This window comes from Ceratotherium simum, chromosome 24 (genome assembly GCF_057802395.1).
Source record: "Ceratotherium simum simum isolate JZ-2026a chromosome 24, ASM5780239v1, whole genome shotgun sequence".
Classification (NCBI taxonomy): domain Eukaryota; kingdom Metazoa; phylum Chordata; class Mammalia; order Perissodactyla; family Rhinocerotidae; genus Ceratotherium; species Ceratotherium simum.
The window spans coordinates 24,161,492-24,186,808 of NC_141923.1; the positions used below are offsets into that span (position 1 = coordinate 24,161,492).

General features: G+C 37.4%; 1 protein-coding gene across 1 annotated transcript in view; it reads right to left on the bottom strand.

Moving 5' to 3' along the window:
* Positions 1 to 25,317, bottom strand: part of LOC101397659 (neurexin-3) — a 964,554-nt gene that overhangs the window by 1,509 nt on the left and 937,728 nt on the right. Inside the window, exon 12 of the mRNA XM_087448107.1 lies at positions 23 to 380. Within this exon, the coding sequence (XP_087304233.1) occupies positions 23 to 380 (358 nt within the window). The remainder of the gene's footprint in view (positions 1 to 22; positions 381 to 25,317) is intronic.

Genomic DNA, 25,317 nt, shown 5'->3' on the forward strand with positions numbered 1-25,317 from the left:
TCTAAAGTCCTTGGATTCCCACTTGGGCGCATGTGCTTTGTAGCCACCTTCGAAGATTGAAGTGGAAAGACTCTTATCTGTTACCAAGGAGAAGGTGGTGTAAAAATCTTCATCATCAGTAGGGGGCAGGTTAGAGTCAAAGGTTTCCCCTGAGCCATACCCAGATATCACCAAGCCATCATCATCACAACCATCGCTGCCTTGGTCCGACAAGCAAGGTAACCCCGCCTCAGAGGTCATAGACAGGGAATCTTTGGTGGTCTCAATAATGGTGAGGAGGGGGCGGAAGGTAGGGGGGAGTGTAATGGAAGGTGCACGAGTAGCAATAGGAGGGGTAGCTAAAGGGTCTTCTACAAGAAGAGGGATAACTAATTCACCTCCTGGGATGGAAAAGAAAAAGAAAAACAGAATTAGTGTACTCGCAGAAAAGCGCAATTCATAGTCACTCTCGTGAATGTAGTTCATAGGTTCCACCTCAGAAATTATAATAAAATGAGTTGGATCCACATATGGATCCTTTCTAGCTGTAGCCTAACCATTCTAGGCTGATTTAGAGCCCATTTTATGCCTCTTGCTGCCAAAATTTGAATCCTTAGATTGAGGGCTTAGAGTGGGAAGATACTCTCAAGTAATTATTTAGATAGAAGTCAAATAGGCTGTTTCCAGGATCTGCTTATGGAATGATGACATTCGATTAGACTGTTGCAAATACTGACTGGCTACCAAAATTGTGTGAGTGTGCATGCACACATGCATGTGCTTAATTTGTGAACCATAGCATTTCTTTATTGCCTTCTTGGGTTTCTACTTATTTGCACCCATGAAGATAAGAATGACATATTCTCCATGTCACTGAGACCAAGATCAAGAAACATAAGCAACATAGTATTTTAACCTACTACCTTTTATTTCACATGTGTCATTTGCATTCCCCTGAAATTCCCCTGACTATTAAATAAGAACTTGCCTTGTATTGGTCTAACATTATGTTTATGCATTGCTTTTATGCTTTATGCGATATATGCTGAGCTGGAAGCTAGATTTTAAAAATACCCAGCCTACATACCATGACTTACTGGAAACTTACTTACTTTATGTAGAATTAGCAAAGTGAGTTTTTTAAATCAGTGATTCTTAACTAGACTGACAAAAATATACAGTTTACTCACATGCACTTTTGACATGTGGACTAGGTCAGGAGAAAGTTCAGAATAGTTCACTAAATCATAGTGCCTTGCAAATCATGGGTACCACTGTGGTGGATGTTACTCACCTAATTGTAGGGCCAAGGTTATTATTCATCTATTTAAGCAAGATAATCAAGATCCCTTCTGTGTCTCTTTACAGTGTTATTTTTCAAGCAGAGGAAGAGTCTCAAGAAGTCATAGTTCATGACTCTTCATTGAATTTATTCAAAAAAATTTATTCCAACTATTGTTTTAAAAAATCCACTAGCAGGGATGGCATGATATTTCCCTGTTCCAGTTACTTAGACAGTTGAGATGCTAATATGATATTATTGTTGAAGGCCTTTTTCTGCACTAAGTCAGTAAGCTCTTAACCAGGTACCATGTTCTTGTGTGTTCTGCCCTCAGTAGTAACTTTGTCCTGCTGGGATGGTTGGTGTTTGAGTCCATTATCAGATATGACATTTGCTGAGGTGCCCCTTTGGTGAAAAAGCCAGACATGTGGCTCAATACTGCAAAGTTCTAGAGACACTCTAGGTGGAAAAGGCTTTGAGCTTACACAGTCTTCCCAGGTTCTTCCTATAAAGACTGACTCACAAATTAGAACTCTCCACTCAGCTTGCCACACCTTTAAACAGTTCCTGTGCCTCAGTTAGAACTGCTGCGTCTAAATTATTCAGGTTTCAGGGGTGCTAAGAGAAGTGCCTCCTGAGAAGAAAGCTATTGCACACCTTCAAAGCATGTGAGAAGACCTGCTTGCACCCAAGTCAGAAGCCTTTACTCTCTCCCTGTTTAGCCAATGACATTGTGCTACACAGAGAGAAACTGAGTTGGGGAGGGAGGCAATAATGTACATAATGTGTAACATTTGGAAGGGAAGAAACAATAGAGTCTTGTACAGTCATCTATGGCCAACCTGATAATGTTACCTTATGTAAGGAAATAAAACAAGAACGTGTCTGAGAATCTCAAGATGATAGTTTGGTCTTTGCTCTAAACCCAAACTTCTCTTCTAGTGCTCAGAGTTTGAAACTATTGAACAAAATGATCTTTGCAAATTTTTCAAAGATTCAAACTTGCTTCACTGGACCAGCATGCCTATTTTTCACGTTGTGAACATATATAATTCATATATCTTGCAACTTATTTAATGCATAATTTACACACTTTTGCTAGTTTTTATAAATGAGATTTGGCATGGTTCCCTAAAGGTAAGCCAGTCCTAAAACTGGCCCTGAGCTAACTTTTCTCCTTATTCTTCTACTACGGGGGCCCCCAGGTGCTATATTTAAGGTGATACATGGAAGAAGGCAGTGTTTGAGCAAGAGAAGAGCAGTGAGGAGAGAGAAGTGAAGGCCCATGCAATCTGTGTAAAGTTTCCCTAGAGATTACTCAGGGATGATTTCACTTTCTTTCAGAGAACAAGACAGGATTTTTTATCCACCTCACCTAGAACAAAGGTTTAGCATATGTGTTCCTTTCTGACACAAATACAAAGAGTCATTTGTCCCTTAGGGCAACGATGAAAATCTACCCCGTGTATATTAAGCAGAGAAACTGGGATAAAAGACAGGAATAACTGATTTGTCGGGAGGCAAAGTCCTGGTACAAATAATTTAAATATAAAGGCAAATTATTAAGCAGGATGCTAGTGTCCCTTTCAGTGAGATTAAGATCACTGTCTTCATGATTACAGAGTGGCATTCATTTGCAATTTTAGTGTACCATCTGTGACACCCAACTGGAGTCTTAAATTTGCCCATTCTCCCCCCCTCTTTTCAATCTTAGCTAAAGCTTCTGCAGTGTCTTGGTTGCTAAAAATCTACGAAATCTACAAACTGCTCACTCTGCAGTAGAATTACCTCCACTTTCCTTTGCTGTTCCCTTCTCGTTCAATACCCTAATGCAAGCATCTCACTTGGATTACAAAAAAAAAAAAAATGAAAACTATCCTTTTCATAATGAGATGGAAAGAGGGTTCTGAAGATTGCTAATTTATAAACACCTTCTAAAATGTTGGTGAGCCCCTACGTGAAATGATAAGAGCTTATTTCAGAACTAAAGTGACGAGTATGCTATTGCAGAGTTTAAATAAAAGAATCTGTCAAAAGTAATCTTCAGTTTTCTTTGCTATTTTGTTATTAATCCTGGTATCAGGGATAAAAATGACAAATGATGCTCTGTCAGGGAAATTTGAGCCCAAATTCCAGTGGTATTTAACCAACGAAATGGTAGAAGCTTTCATAACCTCCCTTTTCTGGAACCTCAAGGAATTGGAAGAGTGGCTTTAGTTTAAAAGGAAGTTGACTGAGATGTGGGGGGTCATTATTACAAATGAGAATTATAGTGAAAATAGGTGGAAAATTTAAGATAACCATAAACATAGAAGGTGCCTGGGACAGGTGTGTGCGTTGGGGTGTATAATCAATTTTAATATCAAATTCTGTCTTTAGGATTTAAGATGTTATAGTGTCCTGGGAAGTCCAAGGGCACACGTCATTCGAGATGAGGAGGTGAGGGATGTATTTCTCCCATCATTAGATCTTTAATAGAAATGACTTAGATTGTGGAAGGCTATTTAAGACTTCATGTTTATTTGTTTTAATCTAAAGTGACTATCCTCAGAAATGTTGGACTAGCTGATAATATATTTTTTTTCACTGCTGAGAGACTATGGAGTCAGTTATCTTCCAGAAGTCTATGAGTACAAAAGCATTCACAGAAGCAACAAGCCTAAAGTCATAAGGGGTTACAGGCAGAGTGATACAAAACCTGTAATCCATCAAAACTCTAATTTCCTATTCCATCCCCAGAATTTTTCTTTGGTTTGGAATAAGAACTATCTGTATTCTTTAAAGTTAGCAATTTAAATTGGGAATCTATACCCTTTTTTGACAGGGTTGTGCTTTTCTTTAAACTAGAGTGATCACTAGGGATGTAAAAGGTCTATTTTAGCCCTGAAGGCTGCTCTGCGTTTTTGCTTTATGAGTGTATTTATAGATATATAATTCATGTGTCTAGGGCTGATATCCAGCGAAAGGGGCTCTCTGCCATCGAAAAGTCAGTGTATTAAAAATTTAATAGAACGCTTCTGAACTGTGAGAATGTTGAGGGCAATAGTGAATGTTGTGGGTCATCTAAAAAAACAAGAAGAGCAGCACGATGTTTCAATGTGGCTCCAACCTTTGCCTCTCTGGAGATATTTGAGTCTAAGAAGCCACAAAAATACCGAAACAATGACACTGAAGAGTGAGACTCCGGGAGAGGACACCATGCTCTAATTCTTTGAATTTCCTTTATGTATAAAATTTAGGTTCTTTACTTCATCTCTTATTTGCATTTTTCTAATTCTATGCTAGGAAATCCACATACATTGGGGAGAAATCATCCTTTTCCCCACTAAATTAGTTGTTGAATGATATTTAGTTATTTGGTATCACAGAAGTGTATACTTGCAGCTCATAAATATCCCAAAGCGTGTAACAGTGAAATGGTTCTCCATCCACCTTCAGAAAAAATAGCCAAGGACAAACATGGCAAGTACCTGGGAAGAAGACACCAGAAAAACTCAAGTGTCTCAAAGGGACTTAACTTACAGTTTAATGAGATGAGTATCTCTAGGTAGAACATTTTTTTCCTAGTTTGTCTGAGATGGCTTTGATTCCGAAAGGCTACAGAGTCTTGCAACATAGGCCCAAGTAAGATGAGTCACAGCCCCTTGATACCATTATACCTTGTAGAATAAGGAATGTCAAGTGGAGTTTTTCGATTGCTTACTAAGAGCTTTGCCTCTGAAGTCACTCAGACTCAGGTTAGCATCACAGCTCTGTGGCTTACTAGCCACATGGGTTTGGTTAAATTTCTTCAACTCTCTATGAAATGGGAATAATAACACAGCCTACCTCAAGCCACCAATGTGAATAATAATAATGCAAATTAATGTTCATTATAATGCATATTAAGTATTTAGCAGAGACCCTATGACCATTTGGAAATGCTAGTTACTAGTATTATTTCTACTAATATTTTGGGCCTATAAACACTGAAACAATTGATCACTTTCTTCTGACCATTTTTTATGTAGTAGTCTCATGCTGAAGTAGAAGTATAATAATATAGGATCTAGATTATTAGGCTATTTTAATGCAGAGTTTCTGGAATGATTTATAACAATTCAAAAAGCTTGCATTTTTAAAAAAATGGTTAGCTTTTTATTAAATTGACCTATGGAGAGCTTCCCCAACAAAATTAAAAGCTTTCAACTCAATTAGATAAAATAATACCCTCATTAGGAAGTTCTTAGTTTTAAACCTAAAATATCATCCAACATATCAAACAATATAAAATCATATAAACCGAGGTAGAGAAGGCCCATTCATTAAAGCTGCTGGCTTGGAAACATATCTATCATCCACCATTCAGTTTGATATTTCTATCGTGGTTTCAGATAACACTAATATCTAAAATTAAAGTGCAACAAGTAACCTCTTTATTTAAAAACTGTATAGCACTTCCTACTGATTGTATGTTTCCTAAGTGCATAAGGCAACATTGATACAAGTGCCTTTAAGGTCAAGGGATATCTTCACCCTAGAGTCACACAAAATGGTAGTACCTACCTGAAACGTTTCCTAAATAAAACTTTAGATGGGTAAATCATCATGTTTCTTCTTGGTAGAATCTTAGGATCCTTTTAAAGCTTACCTGATTAAATCCTTGAGAGAAATGGCAACTATCAACAGAAAGAGAAAAGGAAAGAGAGAGAGAGCGAGAATTGTGTGCCTTCCATGTATGTGTGTGTGCTTTCACCAGTAGTTAGTTCTAGACATTGGAAGGCATCATTATCATAGAACAACATTCCAAACACCTGGGATTCTTGATGCCTTTATTTTCAGTAAAATTATTTTGTAGTCTGTGGTGATGGTGATGGTACAATCCTGGATAACCAAACTCTACATAGTCACTTGAGAGTACCTTATTTCCCCTTTGCTAAAGGAAAAGAAAATAAAAGACTGATTTCCGTGAATGCTTTCTAAGGATTTAAATTAGGATATAATTACCACTGATAACACTTGGAGTTAATTTAATTCATTTTCTTCTGTGGTACAAGCCTCCTGTAGGCTGTAACCAATTTAATATCCCACGGAGAGCCTACCATTACTTTCTCGGCTTTAAAGTTGGTCCAAGCAAAGAGGCCAGGCTTCCTTTGGATGCTAAAAACAATTTACCCACCCGCTTCTAGCAAGAGTAGAATTTACATGGATTATTAGAAGCAATTCAGTGCAAAACATAACAGTGAAAATTAAGCAAACAGACACAAAAGAAATAAAATATTTAATATTGTCTTCAAAATCATATAGTAGAAAATAAAATCAACTTCAGGGAGAAAGTAAGCTTGAGGGAAGGCGAGCAAATAAGTTCAATGAGGCACTCACAATATAAGGACAGAAAGAAAAGTACAAGCAAATAAAAAATAGAGACTGTTTTTGGAAAACAAAGAAAGAAATCATTTCATATAGACAAAACAAATTTAAAAGAAAGCATACCATATTAATTTTTAGTCCACTTACATCAACAAATTGCCCGCATGTTTTTTGGCATGAAAGAAAAATTTACAAAAGAAAGTTGTGTAAGAATGCTTTTGGAAAAATAGAATTGCCACATTCTTGTAACTTGCTTTTTTGTTGTCATTTCTTAAAAAAAAACTTTTGAGCAAAATGTCTAATTTTTCAAATATAATAATTTACAACAGAGGATGATACAGGGAGGCAACAACACATACATCCACACCACATAACATGAAAAGAAAAAAAAAATCTGCACTTTAACAAATTTTTGCTTCGAGGGGCTTGGGAGGGCATCAATTTTGAATTGGAAATAATTCCGATTGTGATGATTTAAAAAATTAAAAAAAAAAACCTGTTTACTTTTATAATTTGCCTTTAAAAAAAATCTATGAATCTAGAGGCTTTTGAACGAATTTCTGCATTATTATAGGTTCTTGGATATATATTTAATTTTTAAAATTTTTGTCTTTTGACAAGTTTTAGACTTTCTTTAATTTAAGGGGATGGATGACAGCACATAAATTTGAACAATGCTAAAGAAAGGAGGGGTATGGGAAGGAAAGATGCAGAAAGGGTAGGGTTGTATCTATGAGTGTACTACACAAGAGATGAAGATGATGGGAGTAAATGTGTAAGTGAGTCGCCATGTCCATGTAAGGGCGGCACGGAGTGATCTAGCTGCATTAGAGCTTCTGGCTGTAAGGAAGGGATGGGCAATATACAAAAACAAATGAGCCTACACATGCCCATCTACAGAAATAAAGAACAGAACTCTAACACTGACAATCTCACACACCCTAAGCTGCAACTTCTTCAACATGCAATTACTTCAAAAATCATTACAGTTGTATCAGATTATCAAATAATAAAAACAGTTAAACTTTTTTCTACTAAAAATAGCCAAAATACATAAAATAATAATAATAATACTAATAATAATGATCAAAAGGTTAAAAGCAAAAACAAGGAGACTAGATTTATGCATTCAAGTTGAACAACTTCATCGGCAGCCACACAGCCCCATCTAGAGATAGGGGAGGGGGTTAGAGATCTGCAGAGGTGATGGAAGGGCAAAGCTGTACAGGAAGCCCACTAGCTGGGCTGCTGATTGCTTCCCTATATAAAAATGGTACTGTCTGAATGATGTCATTCATCTTCCCCATGCCACCCATGGTGCAGGTGATTCTCAGTGAGACTGGGCTAATTTGAAAGATGTGGATGTGGGGATTCTGCAGCTGAAGTTGTTCCACGTTTAAAGAGGGAGTGGGGAAAAATTGCAGAAAACAATTCATAACTTTTTTTCTCATAATTTTGGATAAAACCAAATCTAAAGATAAAGATCTAGCAATTAAAAAGAAACACATTGATATATATATAGATAGATATATATAATACAAAAAGCACTTAATTCCCAAACAAGAAGGGAGAAAAGAACAAAAAAAATATTTAAAGAAAAAAAGTATTTCACACACTTTCAGAGATGAACAACCAGATGCACACGCTGAGGAGGTACAGACAGAGCAGTCAGGGGACACTTATTTTGCTTTGCATTTTCTCTCTTATTGATTCCCCTTTTGGTGACAGCTAAAGTTAAAAACAAATTTTGCGTTTTCTTTAAAAACAAAATTTGCATTTTCTTTAAAAAAATTTTTTTGTTGTTGTTTTGGTTTTGCTTCTTTAAAAAAATAAAAAGGGCGTGCATTCTGGATGTACGTCATAAGTAGACATTTAAAAGAGAAGAAAGTGGCTAAGACTGACAAATGGCTTATCGTCTATTATCCTTTAACTGTAGGAATGTTAATCAAATTAATACATGCTTAAAGTAAGTTGCATTTAGGGAAAATAGAAAAGCAGAACAGCAAGCTAGGATTGGGAAGAAGTCAGCAAGACAAAACCGATTTGGGGGTGGGAGGAAGGTACTAGATTTAATTTCATGCCTTTCCAGTAGGTGCAAAGGGCATCCCAAGGCTTATTGCCAATTACAAGAAGAAAAGCATGTGCATGTGTATGTGTATGCATGTTGGGGGTTGAGGTAGAGCCTGTACTAGCAGGAATTGTGGTAAAAATATACATGGGTTCATGGGTTCTGCTCTAGGAAATTTATCCCATATTCATTCATAGCCTCAGAAGGTATATTTTGTAAGGCATAGAGGGGTTATAATTAACACCGCTCCATGTAAGTGTTCTTGGCTTTTGCCAAATTGACAGGGCACCAGGGGTGACAATAGAGTGTTAAAAAATAAGCCTGATAAATGGAGGATAATTTTTTTTAGTAATAGGGGCAAAACCCCTCTCCACTCCAAAAACCACAGTGGCACAGTGTCAGTATCTGTATACTACAGGATAGTCAAGAAATGAGTACGGTTTATTAGAAGCACATTGGGGAAAGGGTGCCAGTCTTTGAGAGACCATGTGGGAAAGAAAATGTTCCATTCAATCTACATTGAAAAAAGTTGGAAAGAGAGAGAAAGTAAGCGAGTGTGTGTGTATGTGTGTGTGTGTGTGTGTGTGTGTGTGTGTATGGAGGGCAAGATAGTATAGAAGGGACATTCAGAAGGAGTGTTTAGAAATGGCCTCAGCCTCTACTGGAAGAGATCACGAGAGTTATATTCAATATTATATCCCTGTGAGAACGTAATGTTCAACCAAGGACTGGGAAAGCCGGTAGGTGAACCAAAAAGGCAAGACACTTGAGAGCACCTGGTTCTGGCAGCAAATTCCAGCCACTCCTAAGAACTTTTTTTGGGTGACTTTGAAAAATAGAATAAATTGTGAGGATAAGTAAGACTTTTGCCCTCTCTGGGACGCCCCTTTTATTATTTTATCTTAAAATAATTACAATAATGTGTCCCCATGGGTCAGTCCGTACCAAGATTTTTAGTCTCTGGTTTAATAATGACAATCATTATTCCAGGAACTTCACAAAGGGCACCTGCGAGGTTTTAGGAGGAGGAAAAACATCCCCATAATATAGGAAGAGAAAAACCCTTGTTGCCATTTAGTTGATTTTTTAAAATAATTATACTTTTAATATTGAATTTTATTATACGAGAAGGCCCTATAAATGCTTATATGGTCCCATAAGGCATCGAATGACTTCTGTAGAACAAAGTTAGTTTTGATAATATTCGTATGGGCTATTTTTTGTTTCATAGGCAATTTTTTAAAGTAAGAAACATAACTGTCTAAGTGTGAGATTTAAAGAATAAGATACTTATCCAGTGCATACATATTCCTGGATAATGAGAGGTGTTTTGAGGAAGATATACCAGCAATTTGAGTCTCCTAAGGTTTCTACTGAGTAATTTACCTATTTCAAAATTGCTTGTTTTAAAACTCATACAAGTAGGACACCACTTACATTCTGGAAATCACTGGTTTAAACAATTGAATATACCAAAATTTATAGTTGTCACTTTACCAATAAAATAATATATGCATTTTTTAAATCCATGGAAGCTATAGTTATACATGAAGCCAACATAGACTAATATATCACATATACATTTTTATAATGTAAGTCAACCATCAGTTAACATACACAAAGCTCGTTTGGTTTCTAATATAAGATAGAAAATAATATTTCTAGTAGCTCATAATCATGTCACAGCTTCATTTTCATCTTTCTTTAGCTATCTACATTAGGTTTTTATTATCGATAACTGCATGGTTCTGTATCTATGCCTCTATTGGGTGTTAATGCTTTGGGGTTATGAGAACAAATAATACAATAATTTGACTTGAAACAGCAATTTTTATGTGACCATTTGTATCCCACCATGTCCAAATAACCCTATCTAAATGTAAAATCAAACTTTTAAAAACATCAATGCAATAAGGTGGAGTTATACTCATCAGAATTCATCTTGGACAGTGCACTTGTTTCAAAGAAATAAGTTTCTAAACTGCTTAGAGTTGTACTTGAGAAGCCCAAAGACATACTCAAGTAACTCAAGTTGCAAACCCGCCTCTCTGGGAGAGCGGGTCCTGCTTGCTAAAGGGCATTGCCTTCAGTGTATACAAGTGAGGTCCAAGAGGAAGGCCCAAATGATTTACTTTGCATAATATTAAATATTTTAAATTTCTGAGAGAAAATACTGAAGAGAGGAAGGAAGATGAACCCTTCTTGGGAGTCTGAGTGTAACACCAGGGAAAGACTTTAAAATTTACAAGCATGGAGGGCTAGGAAAGGAGTTTGGAGAACAAACACATAATGAGGATTTTTGCATCAGATATATTAGGTACACCTTCTCATCTGTCCCTCCTATGAAATATACAGAAACTCTCCATTGATTGTTATTTTATGTGTCCATGGGATGAAGGGAGGGATTCTTCTGGAAAAATCAATGGCTCAGTTCTGAATCACAGTTTGGCTTAGAATAAAAACGGGGACTCTATGCATGGATATGGAATCCTAGGAATGGGAGGATGGCTGTCACCTGTGTTACAAAATGAGCCCTGCCTATACTCTGACTTCTCACAATCTTGTCCTCAGACATAGGTGATACTCAGCAAAGGAATGAAGAAGCCTACTTCATACATGGTATTTGTTTCTAAATAAGAAGTTTCACATTTTCTTTTTAACACTGAACAAAAATGCTCCAAGTAAAAAGTTCAGGTACCTGCCGTTCCCAAACTCAGTTTTCACACATAATCATAGTAAATAGGGAGAGAGAGGAAAACTAAACCTCCAAGATGGAAAGGAGAGCCCAGGACACCATCAAGCCCAATACTTAGAACTGTATTTCTGTATTAATGATCTGCTTGCCCAATTTACAGTAATTTTTCATACTTAAGAAGATAAATAAGAATGAAGAAAACATTACAAATGGTAGTATCACATTTTTAAAACTGGTAAGATAGAATTTTTATATGTGGAAGGCCCTTAAATTAATTACTTCTTTCCCTATATTCACATAATCCATAATTTGCCTGTAATTCTATCCCACAATCTCCATTCTTCTTCATGAGCCTACTGTACCCTATTCAAATTTCCACTGACTCCAACAGTCCATTGCACTTAATTTGTTTTCTTCTTAGTCTCAACTAGACTCTAAGAGCTTTAGAACAAGGATAAAATCTTTATTTTTCCTACCAACTAGAATACTAATAATCATTCAAACATTTACTGAATGAACTAATGAATAAATGAATTAATATATTTAATTGCTCACTTTTTTTCACCCACACACTAGCCTATCACTTCTATAAAGGCATTAAAATCATGCATCACCACAAGACTTGCCTCATGCCTGAAACCTAGTACACCGTATAGAGATTTTAGAGTTCAGAGACCTAAGTTCCAGTCTTGGTTGAACTGCCTACCTAACTAGCTGGTTAGGATGTTGAACAAGTCCGTTAATAGCTCTCTGAGTTTGTTTCCTCATGTGTAGTATGGCGATTATAATGTCTGGTCAATTAACCTACCTCACAGGGTAGGTTTGCACAACTAATGAGATATGGAATGTGAAATTGCTTACAAATTCAAAAGAGCTTTTCAAATTTTTGTTACTATTGTCTTCAAAGCTGACACCATAGATCAGCTGTAAAGTGAGGGTTTCATATTCAACAGAGGAAGCTGAGCCCCAGAAAACTGAGGTCAGTGCTACTCCAAGTGTGATTCTTGGAGCCTCTGCTTCAGCATCAAACAAACTAGAATAACCTCAGTCCAAAACCTTAAGCCCTGCCCCACCCCGCTCCAATAATGCCAAGTTCCTAAAGCTTGATTACTTCATCTTTTAATGGTGAATTTTTGTATTTCTGCATGTAATTTTATAATTATCTTATTTCATGATTCCTGTGGGTTAGAAGTAAGCTCTGAAGAGGTCTTATTTAGATATGTTTCCGTAAGAACATATTCATTTCATGGCAGGAGCCCGGACTTGCCCTCTATCAAACTGTGTGACTTGAGACAAGTCACTTGCTCCTCACTCCAGCCCCTGGAGCCTCAGTTTCCCCATTTATAAGATCAAGAAGATTTTTGTCCTCTCTAACTCACAGATTTATGAGTGTCAGAAGTAAAATTACTTTGGAAATGGTGAAATATTCAATTGAAATGCAAGATGTTATTCTCTGTATTCTATGAGTTCAGCACTTCTTGGTGGTACTACAGAGACCAAAGAGGATGGCAACAAGGGAGGAAATCTCATTAAATCTTTGGAAACACATTTCCCAAGAGATTTTAGAACTGTGGGGGGAGGATGTGAGCGAATGGAGAGTCAAGGTAGTATTTTAGCTCCTTTCTCCCAAAATGTTAATACCGGTTAAGATACACAAAAGGGAAAACTCAATTAAGAAATTTCCAGGCATTAATGTTCTTCTTTTCATTTTATTTTAATGCTAATCAGGTATTAGTGTAAGTAAGCCTTTCTTCACTCAGGATATTATAAGCTCCTTGATAAACAAACTGAATCTTTATGCTTATTTTATGTTTTTTAATCTGTCTAGCATAGTGCAGGGCACATCATAGGACTTCAATGCATATTTGTTGAATTGAACTACAAAACTAGAACAGCTTGCAATACTTGGATCTTTGTTTTGTGAAGTGGGTGGGATTCAAAAAGCTATCTTTGCTGGCACTAATTTCTTTAATCAAAAGGGACTATCTTCATGAAGTGAAACAAAGAGAAAGAGCGTGTAAATAGGGCTCAAAGCCCTGACCTTAGCAACTGCTTCCCTGTTCTTAGTCTTGCCTCTGTGTGGAATTTTAAAGCTAATATATGCATATGGTTCATTATTTGCAAACTATTAGGCCCTTGTAATAGTATTAAAGTTCAAGACAGTAGGTAATATAAAATTTATTTTATCAACATAAACAGTCACCTGTGTACCAGTCAGAAATGGAGGCTCTGTCTGAAATATTTTGTTCCTTTAGCTTGAATAGCTTCCAACTTTCCTTTTCCTGTCCTGGCTCCTAATTTCTCTGTCTCTTGGCTGGCCCCAGGCATGGCCCTAGGCTGCCTAATTTTTTGGGTGAGCCCATCTAGCTCCTTGGCTGTAAATACCTATCATCTACATGACTATGATTCCCAGTTCAAACCTCTCAGAATTCCAGTTTCCCATATCCAACAGCCTGCTCAACATTTCCACTTTGATATCTAAGAGGTGCCTCAAATTCAAAAGGACTAAAATAGAACTTTGGATTTTACTCTCCTCTGAAATTTGCACCTCCCCTAAGATTTCCCATCTCTTGGGTTTGACCCAGGTGTACCAGCCCCTAATTAGTGATCATACTTGAGCCTCTACTGCAACTCATCTCCACGTATTCAATGTACCAGGAAGTTCTGTTGACTCTGTCTACTTTTCTCCATGCCATTACCCATGTCCTAGAGTAAGCCACTATAGTTCCTTGCAGGGACTCTGCAGTAGCAGAGTGCAATTGCTCCCTAATTGCTCAATTGACCTCCCCACCTCTACTTTTGGCTCCCTAAAATCCATTCTCCATAATGAAACAAAAGTGATCTTTAAAAAGTGTACAGTATATAAATCAGATCAAGTCACTTTCTTCCTTAAAATCCTCAAAGGTAGAATTCTCCAGACCAAAATCCTGTACCTTGACCTACTGTGAAAGTGCCCTGTGATCTGCCAGCTGCCCACCCCTCCAGTCTCATCTCTAACAGCTCCCCCTGCAGCTCCCCCTGACCCAGGATGTGTCAGATTCTGGCCATACTCTCTGGCTTCCCTTCCAGGAACACTCTTTTTCTTGTTCTTTGCCTGGCTAGTTCCTTCTGGGGGTTCAGGTCTCCTCCAATTTTACTCCTCAGAGTGGCCTTCCTACCTTCCCTAGTAAGTAGCATCCTGCTCACTAACTGATAATCCCCTCCTGATTCTCTGCATGCTATTTACTAGCTGACTCTTGCCCATTTATTTATGGAATATAAGCTCCATGAGAACAGAGACTTTGCTTTACTCTCCACTGTACTTAGAGCAGTGCTGGACATATAGTTAGAGCCCAGGAAATCACTTCCAAGTGAAGGAATGATGCCTCAAACAGCCTGAAAACACCTTGCAAAGGGAAGCCACTCCACTATTCTCCTGCAGTCCTCCATAGCTCCAAGCATGATGCTTTTCCCACATGAGGTGCTGAGTAAATGTTTTGTAAACCAACTAGTGAAGCATTGCATTCTCTATTCTCTTATTTTCTTTTACTCTTCTCTAAACCAGATGGGATTTCCCTGAGTTCTAGTTAGCAGTTCCAATGCAAATTGGACCCTCTCATCCACAGCTGGCTTAAAAAGCCTTCCCCAAAATACATCACTATCTAACTCATTCTCCCTTTCATAAACTGGTGCTGGGATGTTTATTAAAACCTCAGGTTTCTGTTGCAGTTGTCAAAGCTAAAGATAAAATAAACAGAATATTCAGACCTAGAGGTGCCAGACTTTGATGCTTGTCTTCAGGCAGTGGGAGGGAATGGGCCAAACAAATTATCAGTGGGAGGAATGGTGATCGGGATTGTGAAAATGTGCTTGGTTATCTTTGCCTGCTGTAGCCCTGCAGCCACTGACAGCAGAGCCTGGCAGCAGTGGGACCTTTCTCCTGAAATGGTACCATGACACTTTATGATTGCGTTTATAAATTATTCAAGAAGGTTTATTTTGCTTCTGTTTTTCCACAAAAGCTCATCTACTCTGTCATTATGACCAGAATTCTGACCGTTTTCTTTGTGCTGGTGATTCTTTGGGTTGTAGCAGCTGGGCATTCCAAGCTGTTGCCTCCTCTCTGCAAGGCCCTTAAGTTCTCTAAGTTGTCCACAGGAAATAGCTGAACTTGACAACACGATACTATAAAACTCACTATATCTTGAAAACACCTTCTTTTCTCCTAAAATCTATCTTGATTGCCATGAATGTATGGTGTTCATAAATCAATATCATCAAGGTATTTTTGTACTCAGTGGAAATTAGTACTATGCAAACAAGATGAAAAACTTGACCAAGACTCATGCACTTGACGTCAAGATGATGAACCATGACTACATGGCTTTGACTGTGTTTGACTTGAACCTCAAACAGCTAGTTTACCAGAGAGGAGAAGACTACAGAGATTCCTGCATGGGCAAGATACATATCAAGAAATTATTTTTAATTTTCATAAATTTTGTAAACTGAGCTACTGTAGATTAGGGAAGGAGCTATGAGGAATTCCCTAGTTATTCCAAAAACTCAATGCTTATGAGCCTCTAGATTAATAAAGATATATACTTAGGGACAAATGTGTACAGCCAAATGGTTGACATAGTGATTTCCTTGCAAATATGAAGAAAGAGAAAGAAAATATAAGTTATAATTATATAGTTAAAACACTAATTAACCAGAAGCCTACTTCTGGAAGGAGATGTTCTTAAGAGTTATTGAGAACTTACTGTCTAAGACTTTGTGTTAAGTGCTTTCGATATTGTATTTCACTTAATCATTACAATTACATCTTACACATCAGTAAACTTGGGCTGAAAGAAGTTAATTTGCCCAAAGTATACAACTAGGAAGTTGAATAGCCATGACTGCACCCAATCCTATATGTTTTACACTAAATCACAATGCTACCCTTAAACAGAATGTTTTTTAATATTCAATTCTCAGGGAGTATGGGAAATTACAAACAAGCTAATCTTTAGGCACAAAAATGACTTCCACAGGAGAACTTAGGATCTCTTTAGGTTTATTTCAAACTCTGATGCCTTTGAAATCATTAATGCACAATGAGATATTCAGAGGGGCTCTGAGGGGTTTTTTTGCACAATCTCAGATCACCTAAGCCACATCTACTAAATCAGTCTCAGCTGGGGGGTAGTGAGGACGCGATGGCAGGCAGTGTCTGGCTATCTTCATCTTTAAAAAGTTCTCCAAGGGGCTCTTATGCAAAGTCAGGTTCAACTCATAGTCAAAACACCTGGACTAAATCCCAGCTGTGATCCCCCTTCTGTGACCTTGCATAAGCCATAACCTCTCTTGCTTGTAAAATGGAGATAAACTTCACTGGGTGTTGAATTAATTGAAGGAGATAGTAGATCTACAAGCATTTTGTAAAATACATACATACGTATGTACATACCTTCAGAAATGTTATAAGAGTAATACGGTAGTCCCCCCTTATCCATGGGGGATTATGTTCCACGACCCCCAGTGGATGCCTGAAACTGCAGGTAGTACTGAATCCTATATGCGTATACTATGTTTTTTCCTATTCATACATACTTATGATAACATTTAATTTATAAATTAGGCACAGTAAGAGACTAACAACAATAACAGTAAAATAGAACAATTATAACAATATACTGTAATAAAAGTTATGTGAACGTGGTCTCTCTCAAAATGTCATATTGTACTATAGTCACCCTTCTTGTGACAATGTGAGATGATAAAATGCCTACGTGATGAGATGAAGTGAGGTGAATGACCAGGCATTGTGCCATAGCATTAGGCTACTATTGACCTCCTGAGGATAAGTCAGAGGCAGAATCATCTGCTTCTGGACCGCGGTTGACCACGGGTAACTGAAACTACTGAAAATGAAATCACAGATAATGGGGGACTATTGTAATTATCTTACTGGCACATCAAAAGATACCTAATAGTTTCCAATATGTGGATCTAAGGACCACATAATAAATGAATTGGATATTCTACCTATTCTAAAAGTAACATGGTAGACGCTTCAATTACCTAAGAAGTACCTATCAAAATAGTTTAAATGATTTGAATCCCTATTTTCTTGAATTGTTAAATTATAAGTGCTCTCTGAGTATCTCTGTCCCAAATCATTTGCTTTCGTACCATATCCTAATCTATCATCGACTCTATACAAAAATTTTTAAAAAGCACCACAAGCCAATTATCGGAGATCATGACGTGTTCTTTTCTCATACACTATTATTTTATTCTATGTTTTAACCCCAAACTGGTAGGCTCCACTAATTGTTCTAAAGCATTAAGAAAAATGGCTCCCTCTGTACTCATTGAAGGGGCACAGATGCTACTAGCACAGTCTCAGGCAGGCCAGAAGACAAGAATTAGCTTCCTACTGTGTCCTCTCAGAACCACAGTCTACCGTGTCTACTAGAGCGACATGGAGTTAGGATGGGGACAAGACACTAGCATGGCTGCAGATTAGTGTTACAAAGTGAGAAAGCGTTATAGGCAGCTTGGATAACAGACATGTCGGCAGCCATCTGGTCACTTTTAATATCTCCTTGGCCAGACTATGTCATCTTTTTTCAATGTGGTCTCCAATACTATTTCTCCATGGTAATAGTAACAGATCCTGATATATTTTGCTTGTGATGTTTTACATGGATGTTACTTGATTTTAAGTTTTCACACTACATATGATGCCATATGAGGTATCTATTAAAAAAAAGATTTGAGAAACATTAGAGGTTTTATTTTTAGCCATTGTGCCACATTTAATTAAGTCAGCATGATGAAACCCTGAAACCCACTTACAATCTTTATCTATCTGTATGCAGAAGTTTAATGTGCTCTCATGCAGTGACTCCGTTAGAATATTTGGTCATTAATTTTATTCCTGTTTCATAGCAATAATCTATAGTAATGTTTCCCCCAATGCTATTAGCCAAAAGGTCATATTTGTTTTTTCAAATGGATGGATACTACTAAAAGCTGAAACTCACGACTCAGTATGTGCTAAGTATCATCTTTGCAAAATCATGTGGCCTAGGGCTAGGCTTGCTTGGGTCTCTCTTCTTAAAAAAAAAGGCTGATTTTTATTATATTAATAATCAATAATATTAATAATCAATAATATTAATTATTGAGTTGAATAATATTAATATTATTGAGTTATTCAGTACAAAATATATTAGCTCTTGTGTAAATAACTCATTAGGAAAATCCTTGTTATCTTGGACTATTAGGCAGAACTTTTTGATAGGGGCAGGTCATCACCACTCTCCTACTTTAAAGGACAAATAGGCAAAGCCACTAGCAAGTTCAGGATCGACATATACATTAGCTTAGGACTAGGGCTGGAGCTGTATCATGAAAACTTAGAGAAACCATTTTGTTCTTATCATACCAGTTTTATTTTTGTTTTTGTTTTGGCTCAACTCAAATTTTCCTTGCAGATGAGGGTGAGTGTCTTATTTCTTTGAAAACATTATTTAGCAAGAAACAAGACAACATACTGTTTTGGTGCATGCATCTGTCTGCTTGAAAGTTAGGGCTGCTTCATTGTACAACTCCAGGGGACACAGTTTCTATTGTAGTCCCTGTAAATAGTATCTCCTGGAGTTGAGCAATGCAAGGCCTTGCAACCATATGGAGCAACCCTGGCTCAAGCTGCCTCTCTACTTATGGACGGCATTTGTAACTACTCTGAACAAGCCCTATGTACTCTGGGTTTTCTCCCTTTCAGTTTTGTCGAGGAGAGCTGAGATTTGGTCATGATGGTAACACATAGTGAACAATTGTTCTTGGTCACTACTACTTAAAGTTGGGGGCAGTGTTGACAAGATGGGTAAAGATGGTGAGACAGAAGTTACAGGCATGTGGCTAAAGCACGTAAAAAGTACCCAATAAATAATTATTGAAAAAAAGGCATTTCCCAATATATGCTGTGGATCTGGCCATTGGGCACAAATAAAGACAGAAAGATACTGCATGCAAAGCTTAATTGTTAGAAAATGTGTGTGCATTTTAGCTTCTAAACAGCATTCATATCTGAAGAGATTGATTAACCTACAGTCCCTAAGACTTATTTCTTCTGTTTAGAAGGAAAGAATCTAAAAGTAAGGACTTAATTATGTGGAAGTCTCTAGAGAATAACTCTCTCTGATACTTTTACAGAAAGTGACATCAAAGAACTATTAGCGGTGAGTGAAAAGAATAACTTTGTAAAGCAATGGCCTTCACTATTTGTGGCCCAAAGAATAAAGCCATGAAGGAGAAAGGAATGGGAATATCTATTCAATATGTTTCCAGAAAAACCAGGGAGATAAGTAAAATTGCATGCTGCTGGGTCTTTTCCCACAGGTTATACATCCTACTAATAAGCAAAGCTTCCAGAAAGTAAGCTCTTCTGACCTTCCTGGAGAAGATATAACATTATCTTTAAGACATGAAGGCAATCTTATATACTGATTGTGTAACCTCAACTAAGTGACTTGAATTCTCTGCACCCCATTTTATTGCCTGTAAAATGTAAGAGTTAGATAAGATGATCTTTTGAAAGAATCCATGACTTAAGTAAGGTAAGTGCCATTGCTAATGTAGCTCAAAACTATTCCAGCCTCAATATTATCATTTCTCAAATATTTTGAATGGACTATACTGTTTACCTAACACTATGTCATTACATAATGAAAGCATATGTTTTATGTTGCTTTTTCTTTTAAGAATCAAAAGTCAATTACGTAACCTCTTCACAACACTCCTTCCTTAGTGGGTCCTAGGAAGGGGTAATAATTTCTGTGTTTCTTGCAATGAGATGACAAAATCCTATAGGGTGCTAAAGGTATTATCTTGGGTACATGAGATATTAAGCAGAGAAAGAGGGGGATCTAGTAATCCAAGGATGACGGTTTGAAAGTTGATTTCTCACTGTGCATCCTAGCCACTGAGAGGGCCCCATATGGAAATCAGGCAGTGATAGAACGATAGCCTTTGATCCAAGGTGTTCTGAGACTGCATGGAAATAATCACCCATCTGTATTCTAAAGCTATAAGCAGCGCTTCCTCTGCTGGATAGCTTGCATTATAATGGTAGCCAAATAAAAGAAGGCTACATAGATTTTGAAAAGCATAGTTAGGAAGCACCACAGGTAGCTTTGTGTCATGTGGGGTAGTTTTATCTATTGTCCGGAATAGCGAATGGAACTTTCTCACAACCCAAGCTTGACACTAAAAGTGTAACATTTCCATTCTTGGTTTTAACAACCTTCAAGTGCATCAGATGTCAATTGGCGAGAGTTCCAATGAGAACCATTCAGGCCTGACTCTTGGGTCTTAATCATGGAACTGGTTGCTGCAAGAAAGCCAACTGGGAAGGGAGAGTGGGCAATGCTGGGCTATTAAAACAATAGCCATGGATCACATTTAGTATCTTCTTTGCCATTTGCCAATGGGTTCCTTCCAGTGCACAGTACCATTTCAGTTCAAATTCCTTGAACTGTTAGCAGCAACCAGTGGAACTTTGTTGAGAAGAATAACTTTGCATTTGTTCTGCTTTTCTCTACACAACATTAGAAAGAAATCTTACTAAAAAGTATTTTACCCTAAAGATGCAGAGTTATGAGAACTTGGAAATCGATTGCAGAGGACTGAGTTCTGATTGAAATTTACTATGTAGTTTTTAATAACCATCCACAGATAAGCTAGGCTATTTCACGCATGCCAGGATTTAAATTGCATCCTCCTAATAGTGGCCAAGTCTGATAGGGTGATGTTCCCCTGCTGTCACTGTCAAATTTCTTGTGTAACTATTATGATCATCAACCACGAAACCCATGCGCTGTGTGCAGGGATGTGGTTTAGAGTTGAAATCCTAACTACCTATGCTTACACCAAATCCCAAACCACTTTGCTTATGAAGAAAAATACGAACCCCAGGGCAATGGCTGCATTCCAATTTGAATAATTATATCAGTTGCCACAAATTTCTTGCATTCAATCCCTCAATTGTGTGGTCTGGGATGTAGCTATTCAATTCATCCTACACACCACATTTCCACCCCCTACAAGCAAAGGCTCTGCCAAAAAAGGGCTCCCCCGAGCAAGAGTAGCCATAAATCCTAGAAGACAGACCTAAAGAATGTGCAAGGAGAAATTAAAATCAAAATCTTTAGATGCTGAATTTTTTCAAAGTTAAAAAAACCTATACTGAGAGTAATATATTTTTTTCTTATATATCATTAAGAGGAAAAGTGTTATGGTGCAGAGGAAAATGTTTTTCAATAAAACAGTTCTGCAGCCTCATGAAGCCCAAGGGGTGGCAACTGTATAGGGCAGGTGGTAAAAAGGGACCTGGTTCCCCTTTTTGCCACGGAACCAAAAAGAACATTCATACTTTTTTTGTTTGTGAGGAAGATCAGCCCTGAGCTAACATCTGTTGCCAATCCTCCTCTTTTTGCTGAGGAAGATCAGCCCTGGGCTAACATGTGTGCTCATCTTCCTCTACTTTATATGGGACGCCGCCACAGCACGGCTTGACAAGCGATGCATCGGTCTGTGCCCGGGATCCGAACCTGCGAACCCCAGGCCACCGAAGTGGAGTGTGCGAACTTAACCGCTACGCCACTGGGCCGGCCCCTGAACATTCCCACTTTTTAAAGGGACTCCACAAGGTGGTCTCAGTGTTTTGGGAAAGTTACCATCATTCGTTTGTCCTCTGAAGAAGACAGGGTATGAAAAGAGAAATGTGCCAAAGGAAGATAAAGGGTATCTGAATCTGGCTACTACAAGTCCATAAAGTATGGCTGGGAATGAATGCAAACTTTTCTGGATTTGATTTTGACCTTCTCATTTTCGATTCCTTAGTATTAATTTAGAATACCACTTTTGGCAAAATATTTAACTAGCCCCTTTTGTGTCATGTTGAGCGCTATAGTCTTTACTGGAACATAAACAGGTACAGACACGTGGCTATATTTTGAGCGATACATAAATAATGTTTTAACAGTGACATTTCACGTAAAATGTTGTGTTTTTAGCTGTGAAGCTGAGAAGCAAATAATATATACTTAAATAGTTGGCACAAGAAATCAAAGGTTAAGAGAACTGGGCCCTCCAGGAGAATCAGCTGAGGCATCCTGCCGCACGGACCCTGTGCTCGTTTAGCAGCTGTAAGAACAGTACTTGGAAATACTTTATGGGAAGAGAGAAAAGCGGCAGAGAGAGAAATAGGAAAATGAAGAGAATGGGCTCTGGGTAGACGGCCAGCATTTGTAATACAGTTTGCTTTTCCAGTGGTACTTTAAACCTCGGTAGTAATAAGAAATGTTGGATTTCTGTGTTTTCTTTGTTATACTCCTCAAGGGCTAAGAGAATTTGTTAACATTATTGGTGGGTGTGGGGCAATTCTGTTTATCTAACTACCAACACTCTGGATTTTCAGTCTGTCTATATGGTTGTTATACAGTGGGCCTTCCATAACGAGAATTTGTATGTATTATAATGCACACACTCTTTCATGTATATTTTCTTGGGAGGGCAGCCAGAGCTGTTTTCCTCTGCCTGTTTACATACAAGATGCTGTTACTTGGCAGATATATGTTAGAATGGTTGTTACAGATTGCAAAGAGTTTTGCACACCTGGGTTATTTTCATTCCAAAAGGTCCAATTAAATAATATTGTGCTTCATTTGCATAATTATTCAATTTAGCTATATGGCAGAGCTTCCAATCTGAATCTTTAAATTTAAAAAATCTGTGTGTACATCAATTAAGAATTTTAAAATTATGGTTCAGTTAGTGTCTTTAGAGATGACCTGTTAATATATTGACAGAATAAAGACAATAACATTTAAGGAGGACTTTGGTGAAAATGAGAATTTAGGAGAAGATGAGACTTTGTTTTAAGGGTGATCACTCAACTTTTTGAGATAACAAACCCTATTGAAAATCTGATGAAGACTGCATGCTTTTTCCCAATAAAAATGCTCATGTAAATAAAATTTTGTAAAGAAGTTCAGGAGATCTTGTCCATGGATCTCAAGCTAAAATTTTAAGAGGACCAAATTACAAAAATAAGGCAAGAAGTTGGGGCCAGCCCTGTGGTCTAGTGGTTAGGTTTGATGTGCTCTGCTTCAACGGCCTGGGTTCGGTTCCCTGGTGTGGACCTAAACTACTCATTGGCAGCCATATTGTGGTGGCGACCCACATACAAAATAGAAGAACATTGGCACAGATGTTAGCTCATTGTGAATCTTCCTCAAGCAAAAAGAGGAAGGTTGGAAATAGATGTTAGCTCAGGGTGAATCTTCCTCAGCAAAAACATAAGACAAGAAGTAATATCTATAAAAATAACTTGTAAACTGTAGAGTTATATATACATGAGTCAACTGCACAATAAAAGCAACAAAAAAGTTTAATTCTCATTACTACTATAACTGATGTTGTAGTTTGGCTCGCTGAAATTTAATTCATTCTTTTATTATCTCTAGTTATCTGAGTTAATATAAAAGACCATTATTAAGAGTCTATTCTAAAATTTGCCTTCAATGTAAAACGTATTTTATTCTAATATAATGTGGCTAGATATTGTTAAGTTTGATATTTATCAGCACTGGTAAAATGAACCCAACCTCAGGTGCAAATCTAATAGAGCTGAATGTTAATTAATGTGATCCAAACAACTTATCATTTCAGGCTTGCTTCTATTAGGAAAGATGTGTTATGGCTCTATGCTAATAGAAAAGTCTATTAGTTGCATGGATTCCAATTTCCTTTATCTATATTAGTCACTGAATTGCAGGGTTCCTCTAAGATTAATATTTTTCATTGTTTCTCTTTATGTTTAGAGAATTGGTTTAAAACCATGAAATTATGAAGCAAGATTCAGTGGATGTGTTTAATATATTTTAATCTGATAGTCTCATTTACAACTTTTAGTCTAGGAGAATAAATTCATTTTCCTCTCAAAATTCAATTTTGGTATCCATATATGCAATGCCAGACAGTATTTATATCAGATATGGAAGGATACTTCATATTTTCATATATATTTGAGCCCCACAATAGTCCTGTGATGAATGGGGTAGATATTATTTACATCTTAAAGCAAGGTTTCTCAACCTCATTATTATTGACATCTTGGGTTGGATAATTCTCTGTTGTGGGAGCTGTCCTAAGCACTACAGGATGTTTAGCATCATCCCTGGCCTCTACCTGCTAGGTGCTAATAATATCTCCCCAGTTGTGACAATCAAAAATATCTTTAGAATTGTCAAAAATGTCCTAGGGGCAAAATCACCATCAGTTTAGAACCACTGATTTAAAGGTAAAGAAACTACATTGCAGACAATTTAAGGCTTTGGCTCAGAGTCAAGAAGACACTGAGTAACAGAGAAAGGGCTACAGCCCATGTCTCTGATATCTAATTCTCCCCTCCTGCCATGGTCCACAATGCAACTTAGGAGATACTCTACATTGTGATTCTTATAGTGTTTCTGTTGAACCACCAATATGATTAACACAGATAATGACATAATATCAATATATGTAGAAGGCAAGAGGTAACATATATGAAAGTGCTTGTTAAACTCTAAAGAATTATGAAATTTTCACATAAGCATGTGTGTTAGAGAGAGAGAGACAGAGAGCGAGAATCCAGTTTGAGATAACCATTTGGAGGAAATCACAGAAGACATAAAAAACACAGAGCAATGTAAGCTGTAAAGTACAAGGTGGATCTGCTGCTGATTCCAAGTCCCCAACTGCAGAACTGATCTTAAATAGTTTAAGTATTTAATGCAATCTGGCTGCTATTGGCATCATTCCAAAACACTCTATTAGCTGTTTCAGTGGAATCTGGCCAGCAGCAAAATTATCAGTTTCTAGTCTTTAGCAAGTAGCAGGCACAAACAAGGAAAATTCATCCTCACT